Source organism: Uloborus diversus, chromosome 8 (genome assembly GCF_026930045.1).
Source record: "Uloborus diversus isolate 005 chromosome 8, Udiv.v.3.1, whole genome shotgun sequence".
NCBI lineage: Eukaryota > Metazoa > Arthropoda > Arachnida > Araneae > Uloboridae > Uloborus > Uloborus diversus.
In genome coordinates this window covers 135168781-135190088 of record NC_072738.1, presented here as the reverse complement: position 1 = coordinate 135190088, position 21308 = coordinate 135168781, and the positions used below count along the sequence as shown (strand labels likewise).

General features: G+C 31.6%; 1 protein-coding gene across 1 annotated transcript in view; it reads left to right on the top strand.

Annotated features, from left to right (window-relative positions):
• Window positions 1–21308, top strand: part of LOC129228615 (gamma-tubulin complex component 2-like) — a 105742-nt gene that overhangs the window by 32185 nt on the left and 52249 nt on the right. The window contains exons 7-15 of the mRNA XM_054863296.1: window positions 4309–4403; window positions 4501–4575; window positions 4661–4742; window positions 5885–5962; window positions 10819–11024; window positions 13134–13195; window positions 13284–13326; window positions 14862–14933; window positions 15063–15124. Of these exons, the coding sequence (XP_054719271.1) occupies window positions 4309–4403; window positions 4501–4575; window positions 4661–4742; window positions 5885–5962; window positions 10819–11024; window positions 13134–13195; window positions 13284–13326; window positions 14862–14933; window positions 15063–15124 (775 nt within the window). The remainder of the gene's footprint in view (window positions 1–4308; window positions 4404–4500; window positions 4576–4660; window positions 4743–5884; window positions 5963–10818; window positions 11025–13133; window positions 13196–13283; window positions 13327–14861; window positions 14934–15062; window positions 15125–21308) is intronic.

The window sequence follows — 21308 nt, the reverse complement described above, 5'->3', positions numbered from 1 at the left end:
AGTTGTCAGACCTTAATTTTTCGATAGGAACACTCTGGGATGCCATGATTGATAAGAACACGAAAAACGCCAAAAAAATAAAAAAAACCTAATTGCAAAAAAAACAACCAACAAAATCTCAAAATATCCCCGAAAAAAAAAACCTAAATAGTGCAACTGTTACAGCTTCCCCCCTGGAACAAGTCCAGGTCTTCCGCTGAATTTAGCAGCCACTATTCTGCCTAACATCAAACCAACTATATCCCCCCATAAAATGCAAACGAAACGTCTGAGAAAAGTTTACACTACACATGGCTTAAAGATTCGATACAAATTTCCAAAAAGCAAAAGAAAAACTTCTATTTTCACAGTTTTCATTCAACGCCGATGCGGGGAAAACAATTTGAAAAGATTTCCAAACACTTGTCATCTACCGATTCAGCAAAAAGACAAGTCAGTTACAACATTCCATTTCATCACAAAAACATGAAGTCTAATACTCTACTCTGCTGACAATTCGAAAACATCTTAATACATCATGATACTGAACACGTAATTATTCTGATACAATTGGGTAGGGCTGGGCCCATAACCCTTATGATAACTTACGATGTTTAAACGAAAAGCCGAAGGGCTAAATTTCGTAAGTCAGTCAACAATGTTACATGCTTATACAAGCAGAGATAATATCACACAGTGGAAGGTGCAGAATCAAATATTAATGTGAAGAAATGAACATTGGAAACTTGTTAAAATCTTACCAAGAATTTATTGGTCAATAGTAACTAAAATAAATATAACTAACAAAACTAAGTTATTAAGAATAAAACCCGGCCATAAGTGGAGGCGGAGTTCGCAACTCCCCAACACCTATCGGACCTAACTCACGAGAGGCTGACGAACACAAAAGAAAAGAGAAAGAACGATTGGAATCTTTCACTATTTATACTTGCCTCATTTGCATATGATTGGGCATCAAAGGATGCCAACCTAAAACTGAAACTTTACACGTGCCGAAAGAGTTGAGAAGTTAAATCTAATTTGAATAAAGTTAATTTTATATTACATTACATTAGGAATGAGAACGCGGATAAGTATCGTTTACCGATGTCTATCAAAAAATACCTCTCGCGCAGGAGCTGGAGCCAAAAATTGATGCCAATGAAGAGAGATCGCCAGATTCCCAATTATCGAAATCATCCCCATTTGTTTTGTTTTCATTTGGTTTAAGTATAGGTTTTGACCGTTCGACTTTTTTAAAATGGCTAAAGAAAATCTGAACGTTAATGGAGAAGTTGAAGAATGTACTGTCGTCCCTATTGTTGGTGACGGTGCATGTTTGTTTCGTGTTCTCTCTTATTTAATGTACGGAACACAAGATAGAGCGATGGAGGTGCGTTCAGAAATTGTCAGATATGTGGTTAATGACTTTAGCAAGTTTTCAATTATGACCCACGACAGGAATGGTGATAACTACTTAACACCTGACGAATATTTTGCTGATATGATGAAAAATGCTACTTATGGCGGACTTTGTGAGTTAATAGCAGCATGGTTAATATTCCCATTTGCGTTTGAATGCTTGGTTACTACGGTTTAAGAATTACTGTCTAAAGTTTATCCAGACAGTATTCATATACATGACAAACCTATTCAATGGTTATGTGAGCATGCCAAAGAGCGATCGAGCAGCAACTATCAACGATATCCTGCTCATGTCGATTGAGGGCAAAGAAAAGGTCTATACTTCGATTGATACTGTGGTTAATACAGATGAAGCTACTAATTACCCTGTAGAATTTTTTAATTTATTGAAGCCGCCAGGTTTGCCTTATCATAAGCTTATTCTGCGCGTGGGCGCTCCAAAAATGCTGTTGCGAAATTTAAAACCACCAAAACTTTGTAACGGTACGAGACTGCAAGTGAAAGCGTTACATCGCAATATAGTGGAAGCCACTATATTCACTGGGTGTTCGAAAGGGGAAACTGTATTTATACCTCGAATTCCATTAATACCGAATGATATCCCGTTCGAATTTCAGCGATTACAGTTTCCCCTAAAAGTCTGCTTTGCCATGACAATAAACAAGTCTCAGAAGCAAACTCTCAAATTTGCGGGTATTGACTTGAGAGAACATTGCTTCTCTCATGGACAGTTTTATGTTGCTTGCTCACGAGTAAGTTCACCCAGTAGCTTGATAGTTCTAGCGCCTAATGACAGATTAGTTAAGAATATTATGTACAAAGAAGTTTTGTAGGCCCTATTTTTTTACACACGCTAAACAAAAGTAAAGCTGCAAAAACAATACCTAATTAATAATAATACTTCTTAACGCGAGCGAAGCCGCGGGCAAAAGCTAGTATATATATATATAATGTGATGTACAGTCAACCTTCTCAAAGCTGCACATCTTAGAACCAATCAGTTTACGAATTTTAGAATGTTGCAGATTTATGTCATTCATTTTTTTGCACTTTGCTATGTTTCATTGCAAAATTATCATTATTTTCAAAGAAACTGTTACATATACAAAATGATTCTATAGCACCTAAAGGAGCTATTCTAAAAAGCATGCTTTTTTTTTTTTAATTTTAATTCTTACTCTTTGTTGCAGCAGTTTTTAACCCCCGCTGCAAAAAAAGAAGAGGGTTATAAGTTTTAAGTGTTTGCGTATGTGTGTACCTATCTGTAGCATAGTAGCTTCTAAACAGATGAACCGATTTTGATAATTCTTTTTCTGTTCAAAAAGAGACTTGATTGAAATGTTCTTAGCTAGGTCTCGTCTTTGTATGACTTTAATCACCAACGATATTAAATAAAAAACTTGAAAATTTAATCACCAACGGTATTAAATAAAAAGCTTGAAAATTAACTTTTTTTCTCACATTTTTAATAGTAAAAACATGTTTGCGCATTTAACATATTAGTATCAATCAAAAGCAAAATTTTCTACATCTGACAAAATTGGGTTTTTATTTCCAAGTTATATTAAACTTGATGTAACCTTTTTCAGCAGACTTTAAATACAATTTAAGCTTTTATTCATACAATTGTTAACTATGTCATTGTTGGTCAACTGGAAAAGACTCGATTTCAAACTTTTATTGGTTGCCAGTTTCTATTTGTTAACAAATAAAATATTTGTAATTTATTTCAGCATATAAAAAGGACTTATAAAAGATTTTCAATTTTCCCTCTTGATTCAGCTTTAGCAGCTTTCAAATTTTGCTAGGTGTGATTCTATTACCTTTTCCATGTTTCCCCATTAGGGTGGTTCAAAAAAACTTTTTTTCAGCTAGAGTCCAGGACACCCCCTATATTTTTTAGACTTACTAATAGTATTATGCTGTAAAAGTTTTAGCTTCTTACTCAAATTTTAAGAGGGTGCTCAATGAGCCCTTAATTTAACATTAGCCGTATCATAGAAAATGCCACAAATTTAGAAACATTTAATTTCCCCAGCTGTTTTTTTGTAAATAATTATTTTATTACAGTGTATATGCATATTGCTAGTGTATATTATAATATGTAGCATTGTTTTTACAGTTCAAAGTATTTTTAACCCCCCTCCCCATACTTATGAATGAAGTTTGGAGGAGGGGTTGAGCACCGTCTTTCAGTTCAAATAGGAAGCTAAAATTCTTCTTTGTTACTATCCACAAGTCGAAAAATATTGAGGGGTGTCCTGTTATCTAAGAGCTACTTTTTTTTTAACGTGTATTTTTGAACTACCTTATATGTTTTCTGACCCGCAAAGTTTATCTTAATATGAGATTGACTTTCAGGATCAACGTTTTTTTTTTTTTAATTTAATATTAGTTCTTGTATTCTGACAATATTTGTAAAACCACAGTAAATTTGCTCTTAGGGTATTTTTCTGCTATGCATATGTCAAAAGTAAGCATAGAAAAGTAAAACCCTTCATATAGCTACAGCAAATACTAAGCATGATCAGAATTGCGATGAACTTCATATACAGATTATATTTATGCAAATTAAACTTTAAAATAGAAAGATGATTCCTTTTTTCTTCTTTTAGTATTAATGTTATTTCCATCTCAAGCTCTTCCTAAACATTTAATGGTAAATTTCATTATTCACATCTCAAATTTGTTTTTAATTTTAGATACTTGTAGATTTCAGAGTCTGGGTATTTTAGAGAATTGGTTTCTGAACATTAAAATATTCAGTTATTTTTTATGCATTATTTTCCCCCTATTTACTACTTTTTTTTATGATCTTGTCATATTCTGGATCACACATTGCTATTCTATGCAGCACTCTCAGTTATTGTTTGAACTAAATACTGATATTATGTGATTTTTCAGCACGACAGGATCTTGAAATTTCACCTTCTTGGTTCCATGAAAGGCCACATTTAAGTTGGAATTTTGTTTCACAACCAAGATCTGATTTTAAGCATGTAAGCTTTCTCCTGAGTTCAAAATTTTATGAAAATACTTTTATAACTTTCCTGTTGTTACATGTTGTTTCACTCTGAAAATTTTTTTTTTTTGCAGAGTGGTCCAATTGGTACTTTGCCAGTTAATGTGCAAGAAAGTCGACTTATTGATGATATTCTCTTTTGTCTTGTGGTAAGCATATTTTGTGTTAAATGTTTAACCTTTTACGTAGCAGTGCAGTGCTGATCAAAGCTTTAACATAATGTAATATTTGTAGGGAGTTGAAGGAGATTATATTCGTCTGCAAAAAGGATTAAGTTCAGAAAATAAAGTATCATTTTATTTAGATGAAAGTATAAGTAAGTATAAGCTGAGTTCTTGATTTTCTGTAAGATGATATTGATAATCTAATGGATGGATAAAGAAAAAGTATCGTAATGCACAGATAAAATATTTAGTTTAAAAGCAAACAGCTCTTTAAAATTTTAATCTTTTCATCTGGCCAAAACTCAAAGAACAATCAATGCAAAACAAATACATGTGCTGTCTGACCACCGATGAGATGGAAAAGCTAACATGGAATTTACTGGCAAAAATACTGGCATCTATTAGTTTTCATAGTTGCCAGCTTTTGCAAATATGTGTTAGCCTTTAAACTAAGCAGAGTCCTGTTGAAATGAGCAAAACATACTTATCAAACTCTTACTTTTCCCCTTTAGTCAGATAGATTCGTCTCAACTGGACATTTGCCAATTCCGTAACAACTGTGGGCAGACAGTCTTTAATTTGCCTCAGGAACCAGTTTTCTGAACTCTTTTTTATGCTTTGGAAATCAAAAACAGGTTTTTCTTTTGCATGCACTTGTTTGCAACTATTATGTCATGTCAAGTGATATTGCAATGAGAAACAATGGAGTCTTATTTCAAGTGTCATTTTCATGCATTTTTACAAAATTGAGGATAATGTTTTTTAAAAGATGGAAATAAAAATAACAATACTATTTTTACTAAATACTATTGTTGAATGCATAAATGTTGCCTTTTGGCTCCACATTCCTAGCTAAACGAAATTTTCGCTCAAAAAAATTGTGTAAGTGCTAACAGTAATAATGACTCTAATAATAGTTGTTATAAATTTTTTGTGTACCTATTTGTATAAAATAATGCCTACACATCAAAGTTATATTATTTATTTCATTTAAAACAATTTAATATTGCTATAAAAATTTGTAAAAAATATATTGAGTATTTAAATATGATGCTTTTCCCTTTATATTAGATTGGCATTGTGTTGAGTGAAACAGTTTTATTGTATCATGAAATATATTTTCAGCAAATTTATCTATTTATTTTAATTTAGATAATCTGAATTTTCAATTTAATTAATTGATAGGACTATTATATTTTTCTAAATAATTAAGATATATATTTTTTTCTGAATTCATTTTTTTCTTCACTGCTTGTGTATCTATTATTGATTTAGTAAATTACTTTTTTTTTAGATGTTTCATTGAAACAATTAGTGAATAATATTTTACCCTTATGCTCTCATTACTCTACAATAATGAATTTTGTTGAAGGTAAGACCAAAAAATGTTTCATTAAAAATTTTCTTTGGAAAAAAATGTTTTAAAGTATACTACTTCAAAGTATTAAGTCTTTTTTGTAAACATATTAATCATTTTTCGTTAAAAGTGCAGAAGTTGACTTACGCCCTTTTAACAAAAACTGATTTAAATAAGAAAGCTTTATCTTGCATGTTGAGTTTGAATTTAAAATATTGATATTAGCTAACTTTGGTGTTAAAATTTCCTTCATTAATTTCTTTATCAACTATACAACTTGAAATATTAAACAATTTAATCTATAATAACTTCCTTTTTCCTTGTGAAAGTTTACATTTAATGCACTTCTTTACATTAACTCCAAAAAGTGAGGCTGTACTTTCCTTTTCTAAATCCATCGGTTTCAGTTAACTTTTATGCCCCCCTTCCCCAAAAGAAAACGAAAGTTCCCCAAAGGAAACAAAATCATCATGTTAAAATTGACATCAAATAGTGAGGGTATAGAGAGGTATGTTATGCTTGTAAATTTGTCTCCATTGGGTTAGGACTTCACAAAATAAGAATTCAATTGTTGAATCAAAGTATAAAGCTTTGTATCAGAAATAAATTTAAATTAAATGGGTAGCATTTTTTAAATTATATAATTCTTTTGCTTGTTTTTGTGCAATCTCCAAAGAATATCATAAATAGAACTAAGTATGATTTGTTCTTCAGACTTGGAATCTAGCTTTTAGATCTTCCAGAAATCATATGCATAAAATAAGAGCCATCTAAATTCTTAATTTTCTACTTTAAATGCTCTCCTTTTTCAATGTATCTTACAAATAAATAATTTTTCCTAGCCACAGAAGTAAAAAAAAAAAGAAAAAACTTTTAGTGTTTCAGGGTTCGTACGCCCTTGAAAAACCTTGAAAAGTGCTTGAAAAAAAAAGTTCATTTTCAAGTGCTTGAAAACCTTGAAAAAGTTTTAAAACCTTGAAAAAGTTTCTTAGTGCTTAAATTCTCTCAAAAATCAACGAATTGTGCTTAGAAGTTTTAAAAAAGTATTTCACCAATGCAATTTTCTGAACATGTGTTCAGTATGCAACATCGCGAAAAATTGCTTCCGTGTATGGGATTTCAATCCTTTTGCATCGTGTAAATATTTTGATGTTTTTTACAATCGAAAGATATTTTGACATATGGTACCTTAGATTAGTTTATTTTTTGTTTAATTTCATTAATTAACAAAGATATTAATTTGGAAACCATGACAACATTGAACTTACTCGGGTTTCGCGGAAAATTGCTCTTGTGTTTGAAATTTCAATCCTTTTGCATCCTGCAAATATTTAAATATTTTGGCTAATCAAATGTTAGTTTCGCATATGCTACCTTAGATTAGTATATTTTTTGTTTAATTTTAATAAAAAACAAATAAATTTATTTCATGGGAAACATGCCACGTCGAACGAACTCAGACTTTGCGAAAAATTGCTTCTCGTGTTTGAAATTTAAATCTTTTTGCATCTTGCAAACATTTAAATATATTCTCTAATCGGATGTTATTTTCATATTTGCTACCGTAGATTAGCATATTTTATGCTTAATTTCAGTAAAATATAAGTTTATTTTATGGGAAACATGACAACATTAAACTTAATTCGCGAAAATTTGCTTCCCTTGTTTGAGATTTCAATCCTTTTGTATTTGTAAATATTTTTATATTTTTGGCAATTAGTAGTCATTTTGACACTGCTACATCAGATTAGCTTATTTTATTTTTTATTTTAATAACTGAAGAGTTAAAGAATTTATTACCTTGGTCTTGTTTAATTATTTGTTTATTTATTTTTGCAATTTTGAATGATTATCTTTACCTAATTTTTGGTCATAACAGATTTTTAAAAAAAATTTAAATTTCAGCAGTTGAGCACCTAACAAATTAACTTAAAGTTTGTATTTTAAATATAAAGTTGATTTATATAATTTTATTTATAAGTACATCATTTTTTTATGTCTGCTAAAATAAATAAGGTGTATAACAGGGGTGGTTGTGTTATGATTATTCACTTGAAATCGTGTAGTGTTCGTTTTTATGCTTTTACCTCCCTATATCTCCAATTTTCCCCTTTTCCTCAAATGTTCAAAATTACTACTTTATTAAGGTTGTGGGTACTTGGAGCTTACTGAAAGAGGCTTTAATCAGCAAAGGGGTAGGTAGCTTAAGGAGGGTCATTCATCTTCATTTGGATCTAATAAATTGACCAGTACCAGCCTAGCTAGGCCCAGTGCCTGTTGCTGGTTATCAACAGGCACTGGGCATGGTATTTCTATGCAGAATATTTTGACTTAATAAACTATTTTATGAATTGTATGCATAGCAAAAGTTATTGTTGTACATATGTATGTTCAAGTAATAGGGGGCTTAGTTTTAAAAATTATTCCCCCCCCCCCTCGTCCCATTTTGCTCTTTGAAACTTTCAGGTAATTTTTTATGAACTCACAAATCACAATTACACCTGAATATTATTGCCTTTCTAAATTTAAATTCTAATTTCAACAATAGCCCATTTTTTCCCCATAATAAAACTACTTTTGTCATAATATATGTCAACTTCTTGTGAATCTTTTCAATTTCGAAATATGGCTCTATAAATCTGAACTTGCACATTTATTGTCTATTGCAAGTTAATCAATGAAAGCTGAATAGGCTCAAGTTTGCATTCAGAGTATTTATCACTGCTTAAGCTGCTTTTGTATATTTTGAGGTGTAGAGACTGGAGTGTAGACTTTCATAAACTTTTCTTGCTTCCTAATTTTTAAATTTACTCGAGGACAGTTGAAATGCCTTATTGGCTGAACAGCTAATAAATACATACGAATAATTGATTTGCATACTTATAAATGATTTGCAAACTGAAATAACTTTCTGGGTAGTGTTTTTGTCCTAACCGCCCTTATAGTGTAATAAACCACTGTATAGATATTGGAAATAAATGTTGAAACCGAAGGGGGGGGGGGGACTTCAAAAACTCCTCTCTGGCAATGCCATTGAACTTATGTATTTTAGTTTCTTCCCATAAAAGTTAAAAGCACTTATGAAAGGTTATTTTTATAAAGTATTAATTTGCTGATTCTAGAAAATATACAAACCTCTGACTGCTGCAACCTTTGAAAAACCTCAAAATTAAACCTCTTGGTATCTGCTTCTCTTTATGACCAAACTTTTCAAACATTTTCAGAAAAACTTTCAACGCAGTAGATCTTTCATCAAAGCGTCTCTCGTTGTAGAAAAAGCAATTTTGTTTTCATATACTTTTCTGTATTATTGCCTTATTTCTATGTGTTTGTAGTAAATGAAATCCGCATACAATATTTTTAGTACAAATTTATGATATTGCCTTGAAAACAAAATTTTTTACCTTGAAAAGTGCTTGAATTTTTTTCTGCCTAAAGGGTATGAACCCTGTGTTTGAAAATCCAGGCCAGTTTAATATCAAAGTACTAATTTTGTTAATTGTGCAAACAATGAGCTATTTTAATGATTAGTGTGAATCTAATATTAAACTCTCTTAATTAAAGGTTGGAGTGATTTTTACTTATCCTTAATATATTTCCAAATTAGAAAATTTGAGAAAATTTTGGTAGAATGCCTTAAATTGAGGTATTTTCCCTCCATCATTTACTTTCACCTTAAAAAATAATGACATTGATAAAATCTGTCACGCAGGTGAGGAATTTTCCATTAATATAGGCCTAATGGATACATTTTTCAGGGAAATATTTTTTTCTTCGTTGCTACAATCTGCACATGTTAAGCACATGAAAGCGTGTTCCCTCTTTTTTTTTTTTTTTTTTGCATCAATTCACATCCCTGAAATTCAAGTCCACAGAGGTGCGAATTCACAAAAACTGCACTTTGTTTTAAAAACAAAATCTATCTATCTTGTTTTTTAACAACAATATCATAACTTCTTTATAGCTGAATATAAATAAGGGGCTCCTTTGTATCATGAAAAAAAAAATGTGATGTCATTACTGCCACCTGTTAATGAGAAATGGCATTTTGTGTTTAGGTAACAGAAGCGAATTTATTGTGTGACATAATTCCTTATCCTTCTAAAACAAACTAAAGCACAATGTTAAAAAATTAAATATACTAAAACAATTAGTATTTGCGACACTTGTGAAAAGAGTTATAAATGAATAAATATACTTTTAATTAAACATGTTATTAATCAACATAAACAGTCACACCAGGTGTGCGACATGTCACGAAGGTGAGAATTCACATGTTGTGAACCAAACATATATTAAAATAAAAATTATTATAGAAAAAGTGTTGGCAGGTTTAAATAGATTTGATTGATATATATATATATATATATATATATATATATATATATATATTAAATAGCATTGTAAAATTAATTGTTCCAAGTTTTTACCGTAAAAGGTGTGTGACAGAAAAGTTATACATTTTGAAGAATGACCCTTATGTGCAAATGCATATGTGTACATGCAATTGCTTATTTTGGCTTCTTTTAGCATTAATGCATACAACTGCATAACAGCGGCAAACTTTTAAAATCAATGCCTGTTGTTGAGTTTTTAACTTAAATTAAAAACAAATATTTTGTTCTTCATAAAGGGGGGAAAAAACATTGGTAGGAATTCTGACAGATAAATATACTGCCAGATTACAATGGGTAGAACTGTAATTTGTTTGTAAAAAAATGTTTTAATGCTTATTTATGCATGAATATTGTAAATTTCTGTTAGGGTGTGTAATCAGAACTCTAGTAGTACTGTAATCAACATGACATAGATGTATATGTATGTGAGCATGTATTCATCACTATGCAATAAATGTCAACCCTTTTTAACAGAGAACATGGAGTATGAAGCTGGTCTGGTCAATCATGCTCTTGCTGCAGCAATGCATGCTTTTTTGAAAGATCACCTAGTTTTTGTTTCTCAGCTAGAAAATCAACATTTGCAGCATGAGTTAACTCTTCAAAAATTATGGTTTTATATCCAGTCTTCTATGGATACCATGGAAACCATTGCTAAAATTGCTTCCATATTGACTAAGGTTAGTAAAGAAAATTTATTTTTAGAAGCTATTTTGTTAGAAAATAAAATATATTCTATTTTTTATAAAGGTTTTAGTTTTTGTAACGTGCATATTTTCTAAGAATTCAATTGTTAATCAAAGTATAAAGCTTTGTATCAGAAATAAATTTAAATTTAACGGGTGGCATTTCTTAAATTACATAATTCTCCTGCTTGTTTTTGTGCAATGTTCAAAGAATATCATTATACTTCAAACTTAAAATCTAGCTTTTAGATCTTCTACAAATCATATGCATAAAACAAGAGCCACTTGAATTCTTAATTTTCTGCTTTAAATGCTCTCCTCTTTTAATTTATCTTACAATTTAATAAATTTTTCTCAAGTCACCTGAAATTTATTTAGAATGAGATTTAATTCCATTTTAATATAAAAACTGGGAGTAGCTGCACATTCTTTTTGTATGAATTCTTTTTCTTTGTATAAATGTGTGTGTGTGTTCATTTTAAGATTTCTTTTGGTAAATTTAGTACAATATGGCCAAAAGTGATGATTAACTTTCAAAAAATCCTATTTTTAAATACATTTCTACATTTTTTTTTTATTTTATTATAACTTAGAAGTGCTGTCTGAAATTTTGTAGTTATGAACAGGGTTACAGCAAAGGAGGTTAAACCAACCCCTCAGAAGCTCACGAGTTGATACAGACTGCCGTTTTATGGAGGGTGAGGGTCATGCTGAAGAGAATAGGGTTTTGAGTACGAAAATTTTTTCTGAAACTGCTTGAGTGTTAATAAAAAAACTCACAAATCGGCCAGGAGTTAGGCACCTAGTAGGGTATAAACATAACTAATTAATTTCATTGGTAATAAAAAAAAGTATTTCAAACATTTACTCTTAAAAATAATTAATTGAAAAGACCACTACAATTGTTTACATATTTAAATTTTATTCACAAATCGGCCAGGAATTAGGCACCTAATAGGGTATAAACATAACTAATTAATTTCATTGGTAATGAAAAGAAGTATTTCAAACATTTACTCTCAAAAATAATTAATTGAAAATATCACAACAATTGTTTACACATTTACATTTTATTCACAAAGTATTTGAACGCAACGTGGATGGATAATATTTCCGATGTTTTAGGATGGGTGCTGACCCTCTCCTTGTATCCGCCCTTGACCTTGCTGAGTACTGAGAACTTTCTTTCATTAAGAGGCTCAACAAAGGGGCAACCCTCCATATTACCAATCCTAGTACAGGTAGTTATCAAAATAATGGAAACACCTGTGAATAAAAGTGACATTTTTGAATGCGCTTTATAAGTAATAAAGAATAAAACTAGATATTTATTTTTTTTTATAAATAGCAATGTATATGATCTGGTAGTATTTGATAGTTTAACAAAAGATGAAGTTTTGGATTTTTTTTAAGCGCGTGAAATGTCGGACCTCTCAATTTTTTAAAGAGGCCAAATTGTTGGAGCGCGTCTAGCTGGAGCAAATGTAACTGAAACATCTCAACTTTTTGGCGTTTCTAGAGGTACAGTATCTAAAATCATGCTAGTATACACACATCACGGTAAGACAAGCTTAGCAAAGCAAAACAGTGGAAGGAAAGAGAAGCTCACTAAAAGAAACTGACGGGTGTTGAAGTGGATTGTAGCATCTAAAAAGTGAACAGCAGCAGCAAAATTGACCACAGAACTCAATCACAATCTGGGTTCACCAGTGTGAGTGATTATAGTTAGCAGGGCTTCTTTATAAACAGAACATTTACGGCAGAGTAGCGATTCCAAAAAAAATTTCCAAGTGTTTCCATTATTTTGATAACTACCTGTATGTATGTGTATAACATGCACACACACAAATAGATTTTTGACCCGTCCCCATCCTGAGAAGAAATTTCTAGTTGAACCACTGCTTTTGTTCATTGCATGAAACTCATATTAAATATTTTTATATGCTAAACTTGGTAGTCATGCATTTTTTTGTAGATTAGTTTAAAAGATTTCTGTGTCATAAAAGTCCCATAATATTTATTGCAAAAACAATGCAATATTTTATCATTTCGTACTGCAATCCAAATTTATTGTTCAATCTAATCTCTTGTTTGAACATATAGGGGAACTGCTTTGGGGGAAATGTTCTCACAGCACTTCATGAACACACTGCCTCTTTAATTGGGTAAGTTCATCATGTTATTCATTTGTCCTTTATTGTTAAACATTTAGAAACTATTAGAACTGAGACAGTTTTTTTCCCCTCTCCTTAGATCTACTAAATCTCAAGAAATATGCCATACATTAACTAGAGCTGTGAGTATGTTTAATAGTCTTGGTTTTAAAAATATATATATTTTTTTTAATACTTGCTGTGTTGCAAAAAAAAAGCATTGTAACAGTTCAAGTGAAGCATTTTTGGAAAAATAAAAATTAATATGTTTCATTTCAAAGAAGATAAGTTATTGAAATCACCATCAACTATATCAAATCCACCGACTTAAAATCTGCAATGGGTTTCAGATGTAAGCAATGAAGATTACAATTGAATGTGTTGAGTTGAAATTTGTGCAATGGAAGTGCATAATGTATGTTAATGATAATATAAATTGAATTTTCTTCTTGGAGAACTTAAATTTTGATTTAACTTTTAATAAATCTTAATGGTGTGAACTTATAGTCTGAATTAATCGATCAGAATTTGTTTGTACAGTGTACTTTGGCTGTCATGTAATAGGTCTCACTTTTGCTAATTTTTCAGTGCGTTATTTCAAATTTTAGATTCTTATTCTGATTATATATGATATGTCTGCAGCTGAGGATCAAAATATGAATATTCATTCCTCAAAAAAAAAAAAAAAATCAGTACTTTTATGCCATGAAAATCTATCTATATATACAAGGTGTTTACAAAGCCTTGCACTGGTCAAGAAAATTTATATGAAAAATTCTATTTCTGATTCATTCATAGTTCTTCTTTATTTTCATTCTTAATCAAAAAGGTTTTTCTTTTCTTTTCTGGTAAGTTGAGGAATAGTCAAAGTGATATAGGTAATGCTATAATTGAAAAGTGAAAGTGGCGTCTCTGAAAGAAAAAAGTAAGTTAAGATTTAAAAAATATATAAATATTTAGATTCTGAAAATGTCCTTCTATAAATTTGGACCACAAGTTATCCCCCTGGGTGACATCCTTGCTAGAAATTTTTTCGTAATATAATCAATGTTATACAGTAACAACAAATATGCTAACGAATACCTGGCACCAATAGCACAGAGAGGAAAGCATTGGATGTCGTCCTACCCTAATTGTTGGTTTTAACATACGCTGTTAATCATAATACAACAATTTATATCCTTAATAGGCCTGTTATGGCGAGGCCTCCCGCTGGTAAGTTCTGGCAGTGATTGTCTGACACAAAATTAAATTTCATCTAATCTTCTCAGAACTATGATAGTTTCACACATAGAAATATTTTAAGGCTGTGATATAAAATTTGAGATAAGTATCAAAATTTAAAAAGAATTACGTAAAAAATCTGTAATAGTTGAAAGATTTTCTTTGACTTCATAAAGGCCCTGCATATTTGTTTCACAAGTGATTTAAGTTGAACAATGTGTGAATAGATATTTCATGTTGTGATACAGTCAGCAGTGAAAATGAATAGCTCGTTTTAATTTCATTTTTCTTAAATGTTTTTAATGACTGTTTAAAATTATTAACTCACTTGCTTAAACAATATTTTTTGCTCGTGCAATGTAGCTTCTATTGCCAATCAATGTTATTTAGTTTGACTCAATGTTTTTTAATTCATGTGTTGTAACTTGTAAAGTTTTTACTTTTTGCCTTATAGGCATCATGTCCTTATTTTGAAATTTTAGACAAATGGATATACAAAGGAATTATCTCTGATCCTTATTCTGAAGTAAGTGGTTCATAACATAAAATTGCATTTCAGAAAAAAAATTCTGATTTGCATTTCAAGACTGTATATTTTATTACATGCATTTTTTTTTAAACTGTAATATAAGTTGAAAGGAATTTTGCTTTTTAGTTTTTAGTTGAAGATAATGAACTCATTAAAAAAGAAGATTTGCCAGTTGAGTATAGTGATGCGTATCCTTTACTGATGAAGAAACTGTTTTAAAAATTTCTTTCTAATGTTCTATGTTCTTTATTTCTAGAAATCATGAACCTTTCCCATTTATTTCAAAGTTTTAAACTTTCAGTTAATTGTACAGTATTGCCTTGTTTATCCAGACTTACTGAGACTGAAGGCAATCTAGAGAATTGAAAATCCAGATTCTGTGGATAGTAAGCGAAACAAATTCGTAAATATATAGGCTTGAAAATCAGCTTGAAATTAATATTAATTTGCTACAAAAAATGAGTAAAGATCCCTCGTGGAAATTCTGATTACAAACGGAAAGGGAGTTGCTCAACTGAATGTTGTACAGGCAGGGGTGGCATTTCAGCATTTCATTTGGGGGGTCGAGTTTCTTAAACATGAATTACCTCAGTATGGAACCAAAACACATATTGGCTAACAGCAAGTAATCATGATATGGGTTTAGAATTAATAAAAATTAGTGTTCAAAATCCATTTAAATTTTTATGACAAAATTCGTAGTTTGTTTTATAATATGTTATCATACAAAGTATTACAGTTTTCACCTTTTAATAAAGTTTTGATGCTTAATTTTTTAAAATACGGTAGAACAGGAAATTTTGCTACTAATCCAGCAATGCCCAATGTCATGCTCTTTTTTTCAGCAAAGTTTTTTTCCCCCATTGTGCTTCGAAAATAATTCTCTAACCTCCTGAATCATGAAAATGATATTTCTTTACTATCTGAACTGATTGGAATAGTTAAAAAATAATTGAAGTAACAAAGTTACATAAGAAAACACACCTTTCACATCTTGCTCTTCAAAATCACCCAGGTAACTTTAAAAATTTGTGATGATCTTCATTTTTCATCATTGAATAGTCTATTCTAGACTAGTCTCTAAACATTTCTTCTTGCCTCAGACTATAAATTTTACTCATAATTGAAACAATTTATTTTTTGTTTTCAACATCCCATTTCAATAATATAGTGCCAACAATACAGGAAAAGATTTATCATCAAATCTTGTGTTAATTTCATTCGAAACTGAATCTATTATTTTATACAATACTAGCAGCCCGTCCCGACCTAGTTTGGATTAAAAAGCGATTTATCCTTAAAAAATATTAAGCAGGTACTTTTATTTTAAAATTTAACAGTAAGCAAAATTTTTTGTTTCGTTTTTTTGAGGTTTGAAACAAATTGATTTTCCTCATTTCCTGATCAAGAGAGACCAACACATATTCCCGCTGACCAATATAATCTTCCCATATGTAACATTCATGAGAACTTTTCATTGGGAGTTGAAATCACTTAAAGTGGAAAAGGAAATATGCAAGAACCATAAGGATGCAAGGAACATGAGCCAACTGATCTGCTGCAGGTGATGTAAGAACAACTTTTAGTCTAAATACTATTATTCCGCAGTGGTTTTAATTGGGGTTGAACACCCCATTGCATAGGTTATGCAAATTAAAGTTGTGCAATAAAATTACTGGAATATTGCTTTTAATTTTAAAAGTATGAAGAGAAGTCCTGGGGAGTTAAAGTAGTTAAGGAATTCTTTCAGATGATGCACAGCATTGGTGGCAAAAACTATAGCCCTCTCGCATATCCAATGTAATTTTTTTGACAGTCCTGGTTTCAGGATAAACATAGAGGATCAAATCATTCAGATAGAATTTTTCAACTCTTCTGTTTTAATAAGACACCATTTTCCAGGTATTTTTACTTACTTGTCATAAAAGACTCTAGTAATGCTTACCACCATCTCCTAAACGGGCTCTTATAGTTGTTCTTGAGATACAGGGATTGTAAAGAGGACGACTTTAATTAGACTTGAAGTATATCTGCACGCATTCCTCGAGGGTACCACAGGAAGAGTTTGGTGAAAGTCACGGTCAAATACGAAGATGACACCTCTCAATTTTGTCTGAACCTTTTTGACCTTTTAGGGTTCTATCTAAGCCTTCTATAGCCAGGTAGTGGCTCATTGAACATTTGTCCTACATTATGAGACACCCTTTTGAAGAAATTCTCCCAATTGCCTATTTTTTCTTATGGAACATACAGATCTTACTGAAGGAGATTTTCAAAGTAATTTAATGTAGAATGGTCAGATTTTCCACCAAAGTCCTGACAGTTTCATGAAAAACCATCCCAAAAACTTATTGATTAAGCTTTGGCTAGTGTTGAATTTGTTAACTTTTTCCATTTCCGATTGCCTATTAATCTTAATTTGAGTTTTTGATTCTCATGTACTATTATTTTTTTTAGTTATTTTCGTTTATTCTCTAACGATGTTAAGCTAAAGTCCTCGATTGAGTTTTAGCTTTATCGACAAATTTGGCCTTTTTTAGAAATTAGGTTTTGGTTTATATCGTTTGACATTAAACGACAATCATAATATTTTTCCTGACGCTCTCCTTGCAGTATATCGTGTTAGAGATATTTTTCAAATGTTTGCCTTAAAACAAAAGAATCTAAAAGTTGATATAAAAGTTTAACTAGTTATAAACAGTTCTCTGTATTAAGGAGCGAAGTCAGAAAGTTACATGTATCATATAAGGTTAGTTTCCAAGGTTTTGTCGTCCTCTATAAGTCCGAGTTCTATACATGCTGCTTGATAGGTTGGCAGAACCTTAAACGTCAAAAGACTTTGGAAATATGTTAGACCTGGAAAATTTTCTAAATGAATTCGTATCTGACAAAATTCCAGTTGGCTAGTAGGAAGAATGTTGTATATTCTACTGAGAGGTTAGTCTTTCTCAATCCCGGGATGCCTTGCAACCTCTTGTACTCGCTTTCTTCGGCCTCTATTTTGCATGCCTCTCCTTTTTTCCGTTACAATTTCTTTCGATTAGGCTGTTTGTGACCTATATTGTTTAACTGTGTGTTTTTAAATGCTTAAGTGCAATGATCATAAAGAATATTCCTCCAAGTATTTTTTTAAAAAATTATTCCCCTTGTTCAATTTCTTTCCTATCGAATGTTCTTGTTTGTTATTGTTTGAATTCATAACTTTGAATGTACGGTATTTATATGCAATTACTCTTTGAGTATATAATTTTCTGAACTAAATGTACTTTAGTAAATTCATTAGCAGATGTTTCTCAGTTCGATTTTTGAATGAATAAAGCAGGGGTGATTGTGTTCTGGTATTTTACCGGATTACCGGTATTTTCATCTTGAATTCTGGTATATTCATCTTTGAAAATTCCGGAACTTCTATATTTTTAGAAAAACCCACTTTTGTAAAATTTAGGGCGATGTTTAATGAAACGCCAAAAGTCCAAATTGAAGACTTTTTGTTTGGTATAAAGCGTAAGCTACGGTCATGTTTTGTAAACTCTATGGTAATTATCGAAGAACAGCTAGGGTGGGGGGTGGAATAAAGGCTGGATAAGAAGAGGAAGGAGGATTACTTGATAGATTATTTTTCCCATTCCCCCCCTTCCGGAAGGGTTGCAGTAAACGATTTTCCTCCCCTGCTGAAGTCAGCTGTTCTAACTTGTGGGGCGTGTATCTAAAAGAAAATGATTCATCAGAATTCTTCGTAACATTTTTCTTTTTTTTTGCTTTTTTTTTCTGTCAAAAGAAACGGGGTCAAACTGGGAAGGGGTGAAATCGGTGGCCAGTTTTATTTTCTTTTGGGGAAGGTAGGAAGAGAAAAGTGATAAGAGCTTCCACTCCTGCCTTTGTTCTTTATGGTAGTTGGAGGAATTTATCGTATGCAAATAAATATAAATTAGTTTGTTTGATTAAATTTTACTAGTTAACTCTTACTTTTCATTTCGCTACTTTTTTTGTTTGATAAATTTATTCATTTGAACTTTGCATGTTCTCATTTAAAAAATGAGGTATTTGGATAAATCTGCAGATATTTGCTCAATCCATGCACGAAAGAAGAACAAGTTTAATTGGGAATGGTTCAACAGAGTGGATTCCTACAATGAAAAGATGGAAATATGATGTAAAAAAATGATAGGGCTGGATTTTGTTTTTGTGTTTCTTGCATCAAGCCCTTTACATATGCTAATGATGGTGTGAAGGCATTATTGCAACATTCTTCGACAAATACTCATAAAAGAAACCGGGAATCATTAAAAAATGCTGGTGTATTAGGCTTTAGTGTATTAGTAAATGAATGTAATTAATGGTTAAGGATTCAAATACAAAGGAGAAAAATAAAACATTCTTTGAAAAAGTTTGTTTCTAGCAGAAGAAAGTGATGAACACTGATTAAATACACACTTAAAATTTGAGCGTAACAATGAACGTAAAATACCAAGGCATTTTTTAGTGAAAATCATGCAGCCACACCACTGCATGGGTCTGTCATAACCGTCGTTACACAGAGCACACAAGAATGAAATATTTAACCTATATGAGGTTTACATCTTTAGTTAAAATTAACCATGATTCTTCATTAGTTTTTTCTGTTCTGAAAAGGCTGGTAAAGGCTTGATGAATTTCTAATTATTTAAAAAAACGGAAAACGCTTGCTCATGTCCGAAAATATGTCGAGTTTCTTCAACCATTACGGAGAACCAGCATGATTCTTTTTTCATGAACATTGGTTTGCGATTTACGCAAATTGAATTGGCTCATTTTTTATCATTCCCCTCAAAAAATTTGGGAGTGCGACTGCCCCCTTTCATCCCTCTATTTGCCGCCCCTGTGTGCAGGTCTTTTATACTAAGTTTCATCCGGGAAGATCAATTGGAATTTTTTTCTTGCCCTTGCATTGGAATGTTAATAAATACATACGGACGTCGCTGAAAGAAACTTCAAAATTTATTCATTGGGGATTAATAGCCCGGTCAATTTAGACATAAAAATAGTGATCAAATAACAAAAATTCCGACAAAGCCAAATTCTTGTAGAGACCTTGGGTTTACTATTACAAATAAGGTGCAAAAAGTCCCTGTCGATCCCATGTGAGCTAAAAAAGTTATTCGGGGTCGAAGGTCAAAATTTTAGGTTTTACGGATTTTTCTCAAAAACGGTAAGTTTTATCGAAAAGTACCTCAGACCAAAGTTGTAAATCTCAAAATTATCTATAATCTATAAAAATGGTCCTTATGATTTTTTTCTCCCAAGACCAAACCATTTCCCAGTTATTGCGTACTCTCAAAAGACAGCCAGTCTTTTACAGAATCCCCTCTACTCGCATGGCCTTGAATAACTTCTGGCTATTCTAGTCCATGTGGCATCGTTCACGTACCCAGAGGTGCCCAACCCACTAAGGGCATGGGCGCACCCCTCAATATCGCCGAGCCCCCCCCCTCAAAAGGAAGAGCCCCCCTCCAAAAACTGAGAAAAATACCCCTCAAAACAACCCCCTTTAAATGTTTTTTGAGCTCTTAAACTGTAACCACATTTCATACAATAAAACTTAGTTTGGCTGACAGCACGCATTATTATCTTGACTCCTGACAATGTTTGGCCTTAGCGATACATTGTAGGTAAGATTTCTAGATTCTAATCTGACTCTAAGAAATCCATCTCTCTTGGTTAGACAACAAACTGTGGTTGATGCTTCTTCATCTGATTTTGCGCATCGTCTCACTGCTTTAGTATAACGTGAGGTATTGGAAGTCATATAATTCAGTAGTTACGAACTCAAGCACCATTTCTTTTAAAGTTTTATCTGATATTCCTTTTTTAAGAAGATGATCCGAGTTTTCCCACTTCTGCTTATGAAAGAACTCAAGTTGAAATCTGGAATTGTAAATTTTCGCTATGCAATCGAATTCTTCAAACTTGAAATCGTACTATGTTTGGATCTTCAGCTCTTGTTCTGCAAATTGGTTACTTTGAGAATCTAAAAAATATAACACTAGTCATTGTGGATGACCATCATCAGAGAACTTGTTTCGAGGATTACAACGACCAGTTCGAAGATGGACAATGAATATTTATAATTCCAGATTTCAATTTTGAACCTGACAGACTACTATGAGCTCATCGATAAGCAGAACTAGTAAAACTCGGCAGCTCCCTCTTTCAAAAAGGGAACTTCCGATAAAACTTTGAAAAAAATTGCTTGATGGCGTCCCTACTGAGTAGTATGGTTTTCAAAACCTCACATGTCATACTAAAGCAGCAAGACGATAGGTAAAATAAGAGAAAGAAGTTTCAGGTAGCAAAAACCTCACATGTCATACTAAAGCAGTGAGACGACAGGTA